Here is a 7,507-nt window from a genome sequence, read left to right on the forward strand (position 1 = left end):
GAGGCTGAAGTCTCCCTTCAAGGGGAAGACCAATAAACAACGAGGTCGTTTCCTCAGAGTTTTCTGTAGGTCATGTAATAGAATCTCAGTATTGGTTAAAATCTGGAGGAGGGCATGGCGACCCACTCCAGTACTCTTGCCTGGAGAATCCCCACGGACAGAGGAATCTGGTGGGCTCTAGTCCATTCAGTCGCCAAGAATCAGACAGGACTGAGCCACTAAGCACAGCACAGCCCATTGGTTAAAATAATCCAAAATTTCAGACTCTGCTCAGTTAAATTTTCCTTCAATTATATTTTAACATAATCTACTTTCTATTAAGTTTAATTTGATTTTCAGAATAGTTGAAACTGTGTAATAAATCCTCAGTGGAGTGCTTTTCTTTTTTTTTCAATTGTGCTATAATTGATGTATAACACTGTTAATTTCCAGTGTACAACATAATGATTCTGTATCTGTAAACGCTGTGAAATGATCACTGCAAGTCTAGTTACCATGTGCCTCCACGCGTGTATGCACGCCAAGTCACTTCAGGTGTGTCCTACTCTTTGCAACCCTGTGGGCTGTAGCCCTCCAAGTTCCTCTGTCCATGGGATTTCCCAGACAAGAATACTGGAGTGGGTTGCCATGCTCTCCTCCAGGGGATCTTCACAACCCAGGGATTGAACTCTTACCTCTCCTGCATTGGTAGGTGGGTTCTTTACCGCTAGTGCTACCTGGGAAACCTGTACCACCATACAAAGTTGCAAACAAATTTTTCTTCTTGTGATGAGAACCTTTAAGATACACTTTCTTGGCAGCTTTCAAACATGTAGTACAATACTGTCACTCCACCCCCGTGACTTAATTTATTTCATCACTGGACGTTTTTATTTCTTGATCCCCTCTCCCACATCACCTGTTCCCCCAGAGCACTTTTCTGATATAAGTGTGCTGGCTTTGTGATATTGTCTTAATGGGAAGGAAAATAAATACTAGTATTTCTTATATATGTTTTCATGTTGAAAATCGTCACAGCAGATCTAAGAGAGTCTTTAACCTGTTTTATGCAACTACTCTTATATGCTGTGTAGCAATAATAGTCCATCTGTTTATTTAGAGTATGTGGATGAATTTCATTTCTTTGAGGTCTAAAAGTCTCTCCTCTGAAATTAAAATCTTCTCTGTGGAGCAGACCCCATTAGAATCAAGTTTATTTTGCTGTGGAATCACTGATCTGTGTTACTATTGAACTGAATGGGGAATATTACTTTCTCTTATCTCACTTCAGGAAGTGGAGAGACACCTACAGTGGACACTATCGACTCCTATATGAACAGACTGCACAGTATTATTTTAGCTAATCCCCAAGACAATGAAAACTTCATAGCTACAGTTCGAGAAGTTGTGAACAGGCTTGATCGTTAGGGAATGGTGAGTGCTCACTGACTTGATTCGTACATGCTAGCACATCATCAAAACTAAGATGGCATTAGACTTTATTAATACTACTAAATCCTGGAATGACATTGAATAAGTGAGTTGGAGGCTTAAGATTCCTGTTGCTTGGTTGCTAAATGTAGAAAATAGTGTTGGAAAACTGAATCAAGATAGTTTTTCCTCATGCATACCTCCATGTGGCTTAATAGAAAGAGCATGATTTTTGTGGTTGGATCTCAATTCTAGCTTTGTCACTTATTAAGTTGTATTCTTAGGTATTAGTTTCCCAAAGGGTTTTGAAGGTTGAGTGAGAAATTTAAAGGAAATAACCCCCCAAAGAACACATTGGACAAAATAAGTATCACTTAATTGTTAAGCTTCCTTTTCCCTGTAAATTTAACGATAATTCACAATAGTCAATGAGACATTGTATGTGTACAAGCCTATGTCAGTAAGCTTTTCATTCACCACTCAGTATCAGAGTAACAGTTGTGTGTTAAATGTTAATGTGGGCTAAACTTACAGTGAAACAGTTAATGCCTTGATTGAATATATTAAAAAATATATAAACTCTCAATAAGTGAAAGGAGAGAAATGAGAAAATAAACTTTTAAAAAATACATTCAATAAATGACTTGTAATATGTTTTACATCCTTTTAGAAGAGAAAAAATACATTTCTAAAGGGGGCCTGCCTTTATAAACTTTTTGGTACTAATGGTCAGTCATCAGTATCATTTCTTAAATGGAACTGGTATTCTTTCACTCAGATTCCTAGAGATGGAGTACCCTTTAGTTTTTCATTCCACAATTGACAGCCCTTTGGTCTGTCAATTAAATTGTTCCATCCCTGCAGACATATGAACTATGTGGAAATCTTAGGGTTGGACCATACAGTGAATGGCCATATATGGATCCTAAAACACGAGTGGATGGCAGGATACACTTCTTAGCAAGGCTGGTCATGGGTTTATATCTTTATTTGTCCTACAGGTAAATGAGCATACTCATATACATGTTCATATTCTAACATGGTCTTGACCTTGAGCAACATGTGCAAGAATAAATAACGCCTATAATTCTTTATCTAATGAGGTCGTGTCTGCCTGCAGAGACAAAGGCAGTCGTTTCTATCCTTCTTGGCCACGGGCTCCAATAGTAACGGTACAGGGCAATTCATCATACTTTATCCGAGTCGTGCTCTGATGGGGGAAAGGATTACTGTCCTTCTAGTGAGTAGCCAGATGGAACAGACCATACTTCTAAGAGATGACTGGACTCCCTACAGAATAAAGAAATGGCATTACTGCTGCTGTTTATGAAGGAAACAGCTTGTAAATCTAGGCCTGGGATTTTCAGGAGCTCATCACCCTTCGCATTTTCACACAGTGTTTTCAATTAGCACTCTGGTAGGCTTGAAAAGAAAGAGCTGGGAGAAACAGTGTGGAGGACTGTGGAAGAACACGGTAACTGATAACGTGCTGTCTCCTCACATAGGTAAAGGGCAGTTGTTGTGAGTTTTGAGCCAAAAATGGTTTTCCGTTTTGAGCATTTGGCCAGTAAGACTTTTCTAAAGCTTTACCCATCTTAAGGATATAAACTGTCATATCTGCTTTCTGAGGTGTCTTTGAAAACCTAGAACATTATCATTATCCTTGATTTTAACCTACAAATACTTTGCCCTTAAAAGAAAGAGTAGCTGAAAATGTGAACGGTTTTGTTACTACAGATTTTTACAATCTAGCCATGTAAACATAACTAAGAATGGTTAGCTCTCCACACCCTCTGAAACTGTCAAATGAAACAGTTATAAAGACTATGATTAATTCTAGCTTGGCTTCATTATACAAATATGTACAGACAACTAGGCCTGATGTCCCCAGCATTCATGGTGCAATTAATTACTCTGACATGGGCTTGGCAAAGTTTTCTTCCTTTGTCAGGAGCCAGCAAGTGAAAGGAAGCGAATGGTCTATGGTTTTTAGAGCAGCATGTTAGAGCTGGAAGAGGTCTTTAGAAATCCCATCATTGTACATACAAAGAAACTGAGTCCCAGAGAGGTGAGATGTCTTGCCTAAAAATACCTAAGTAGGCAAGTGCAGATTCTAGAACTAGAACACATGTATCTAAATGCAATTGAGTTTCTAGAACATTGATACAAGGGGGTAGGGATGGGTGTCAAGGGAGAGCACTGAAAATCTTAGAATGAAAGCAGTAAGATAAATGGGGGGTAATTAAGAAAAAATTACAATCCAGCAATTATAATGTAAATTTTTGTTCAGCCATTTTATAATTATTTTTTATAGATATACAATGGAAGAATTACTCCAGTTGTCTTCTTTCTTTGTGGCTAACTTATACTTAGAAAAAGTGGAGCTGGGAGGAAGCCATGGGGGTGATTTCACATGGAGAGGTGACTACTGTATATATCAAAAGCCATATGTTGCTTGATTTCAGTTGAACCAAATGATAAATAGTTACCTATTTGAGGACTGGAAAGAAAACAACTTTTTTATGTTATTGCATTTTTATTCATGTAAGGATTTATTCATCTTATGCACACAGTACTTCCCTACACATGCAGGGAGCCTTAGATTTATACTTGAAGAAAGTTGGTTTGATTGACCAGGACCAAAGTACTCATTTTTCATCATCGAATTTGTCCCTGATACTTGGTTTTCTGTGTTTGGCTGGCAATTTTCCAACCTCCCCATTGTGGCTGAACTGGAGCGGGGCCACGTTTGTCGTTGAAATGTCTAAAATGCCTTAGTGAGGTTGGCTGCTGGCAGTTTTATGAGCTCCTTGGTTTACATACACCCTGCTACTCACCTTAACCCTTTTGAAGATAGAGCATCGCAGTATTTTCAAAGTCTGAACCCTTTCTGATCTGTGCTTACCTTTTTGGTATCTTTTTTCATTTGTTTTTTTTCTCCCAGTTCTACAGGTCTTAGAGCTCCAGGATGTTCTGTAAGTGGTTTCACTTGTTCAGAATGAGAAGCCATCCGTGGAAATTTGAGTTGAGTGGAGGCAGAGAAGGCGTACAGATTATTCTGCTTGTGAAAGAACCGTCAGTTATGAGGTACATGCCTTCACCCCAGGAAGCCATGTGAGGGAGCAGCAAAAGGAACATGTATGTGAACTTCCTATGGAATTGTCCTTGTGAAGCTTTGACCATGTACAAGTCTTCAGTCTCCTATCATCTATACTTCTGTTCAAGTGGGTCTGCGTATATTCTGCTGACTAGACACCCCTGAGACAGGCACCTTCTGCAGCAGAAAGGAAGCCTTCTCATTGTTCTGCTTCATTCAGATTGGACTGTCTTATCACTGGCTCTGTGGTTTTTATCAGTGGTTTTCCTACCTAGCTGTCACTTCTTTTTTAATGCTTTTGGGGGTTAATTTTTTTATATTTTCTTCACCCCACCAAGTTAGATGTCTCCATTTTCTGACCTCTGGGCTTTGTTGCTCAGCAGGGCTCTGAAGGAGAGTTTCTCTCATTGGACAGGCCCAATCTTCTCCCATCATTGTCCTGCTGTGACTCCAAAGAAAGGAGCTTCTTGTTGACAGTGTCCTGTGGAGCGAGGCTGTGTCTCATACCCCACACAGCGCTCAGTGGGTGCCAGCCCTTGTAGTGGAGGCTTTGTGATTGCTGCCCTGAAGGAGAGCACTCTTTCCTCCCCCCTTGGTACTGCCTGCTGTTTTCTAAGCACTGCTCCTGCACGTACCCTGCGTCCCGGCCCCAGCAAGGCTCTTCTGTTCCCATCTGTTGGCAGTGACTTGTGCAATATTTTTGCTGAGAGAAAGGTCACTGGTAAACAGGAAAGAACAAGAAAAGTAGTTTCTCACTTGGTAGGAGAAAGATCCTAAAGTTTCTTATAAGTGAAAACAGGGGAAATCCCTGTGTGCTTGAGGTGTACCGAGTTATGGATATGGATGGCGGAAATGTCATCAGAATACTGCCAGCTGACAGAGGAGAACACAGAGGAATTCTCCATCCTTTGTCTTTCTTCTCTAATCATAACTGCAGAGTCTGTATCAAAGGGACAGGCTTTCCTTCCCTCTCCCTTCTTGTGATTGAAAAAAAAAATACACAGCAAAAGGGAAGAGAGGTTTCTGATTTTCATCTCAGGGTTTGGTTTTGTTGTGTTATGTGTTGATGCTGTGGAGCACAAGGCTGGCGGTTGCAGCTGAGATCTTTGGAACCAAAGCAGGGCACACTGAGCCCACTGTCCAGGCACCATGCCACCAAGGGCAGGTGGAAGTGTGGCCCCCTCACAGTATGCTCACAGGCCAGGGTGCAAGCCAGACACCCCCATCATGTTGCTGCAACCCTCCTGTCTTCTCAGCATCTCCTCCCCTGATTTCTTTCTTAACCCAAAGGAAACAAAACAACAGCAAAAAAACAACCTTGTTAAAAGTTCTTACATGAACACACATCAAATTTTCATGTACTGAAGCCCATACATATACCACCCTGGCCGTCTTTGAGAATAAGAGCCCATCATTATCTCTATAAACCTGCCAACTCACCTGCTCTTCTGTGTTTTCCTACTCTCACTGGCCATTCCTAGCTCTTCTCTCAGACACCCTGCCTGCTCAGTCCAAGCTGGAATGCACTGTCTGTGGCAGGAGGACAGCCAAGCCAGTTCTGGAGTTTGTGTCTGCCTTCTGCCAAATACTTTGTCTCCTTTCTTCCTCCTCATATTTCTCTCTGTCTCGCCTTTGTGTTAGTTTTGCACAGCATTATTAGCAGTGCTGTGCACCAGGGAACGCTGTAATAGGGCCAGAGCTCATCCTTCTCCTTCGTCTGGATAGATACCTGACACTGACTTGAGAGACATCCGTAATCGGGAATGCATGAGATCTCAAGAAAGCTGGCAGTTTGAAAGCATTTTCACAAAATAGCAACCTGCGTCTGACATGCTGGCCCCTCCAGCAGCTACACCTGACTCACTGGTGGCTGGAATTCAACTGCCACAAAACAAGAAGGTTCCGGGAAGCAGGTCTGTCTTACCTGCTCTCTCCTCTGTGCCCAGCCAGGAAGGTAGTAAGTGAGCTCAGAGGCTAACACAATACCGAATTCACATTTCCCAGTAAACTTGTAGATATTATTGCACTAATATGTTCTTCTCAAGAAATAAGTTGTTGCCTATTCAGTGTTACAGATTTCTTTCTTTTTATTAAAACACAAAGAGCAGCTGAGGAAAATGAGACAGATTCTGACAGAATGAAATTTTAGGAAAAAAATGTATACGTGTGTTTGAAACTGTTGAAATGCCAAGTTTTCTGTACAAGTGTTTTTGTAATTAAACTTTTAGATTTTCTTTGTTTTTTAAAGAAGTCGATATGCTTGCTTGATGTTTGCCTCATTAAAAACTTTTCTATGTTGAATCTACTCGATTCAGTTTTACCTGCATTGCCTTCTTATCTTAAAGACTTTGTCAACTCTACATTAATCATTGTCTGTTACACTTTTAAAATGGTAACATTCATTTTATTAATTGCTTATTCAAAATGTGTCTTAGCCTGTTTGAGGGTTCAGTTCTCCTAATGTATGCTATAAGAATACAGTGAACTATAATTCATTCTAATGTAGCAGTAGTATTCTGGAGGCAACTTGAAAGAAGTCTCATGTTCTTAAAGTCAGTGACTTCAGCCCCCTTGATAGGAGGCCTAAAGACAGTCTTCCTTTTGACTAAAGAGAGAAATTTTCCTTAAATACTTGCCTTCAAAAGTAACACTACTTCATTAGTCAAAATCTGTCTTAAAGGAAATTTGTCGCCTACTTCAGCATGCTTTTTAAATTCTAAGGGTGAGCTCTCCTGGCTTCCAAAGCCTGCTGCCCTCTGAGTAAGCTAGTTATGTGGCATTGGGCGAGACTTGCTTTGTTCCCAGTTTCCTCATCTGACATGCCTCAGCTCTCTTACACTTGTCAGAAAGATAGAATTGGGTGATGAATTGACTGTACTTTGGAGGCTATAAAGAATCTTAAATGAATGCCAGGAATTATTGAGGCAACTCAGGGTCAGACTTGACTATGTTTAACAGAAACTCAAATCAGCAAAAGCTTAAATAAGACACATCTGTTTC

The 7,507-nt window shown here is 40.5% G+C and overlaps 1 protein-coding gene across 2 annotated transcripts in view; it reads left to right on the plus strand.

The window, feature by feature from the left end:
• The window catches only part of HMG20A (high mobility group 20A), a 77,083-nt gene extending 70,271 nt beyond the window's left edge, over positions 1-6,812 (plus strand). For both annotated transcript variants that reach the window (XM_010817060.4, NM_001075637.1), the window contains 2 exon segments: positions 1,271-1,413; positions 4,355-6,812. In XM_010817060.4, the coding sequence (XP_010815362.1) occupies positions 1,271-1,407 (137 nt within the window). In that variant the 3' untranslated portion in view covers positions 1,408-1,413; positions 4,355-6,812.
• The last annotated feature ends 695 nt before the right edge of the window (positions 6,813-7,507 follow it).

This window comes from Bos taurus, chromosome 21 (genome assembly GCF_002263795.3).
Source record: "Bos taurus isolate L1 Dominette 01449 registration number 42190680 breed Hereford chromosome 21, ARS-UCD2.0, whole genome shotgun sequence".
Lineage (NCBI taxonomy): Eukaryota > Metazoa > Chordata > Mammalia > Artiodactyla > Bovidae > Bos > Bos taurus.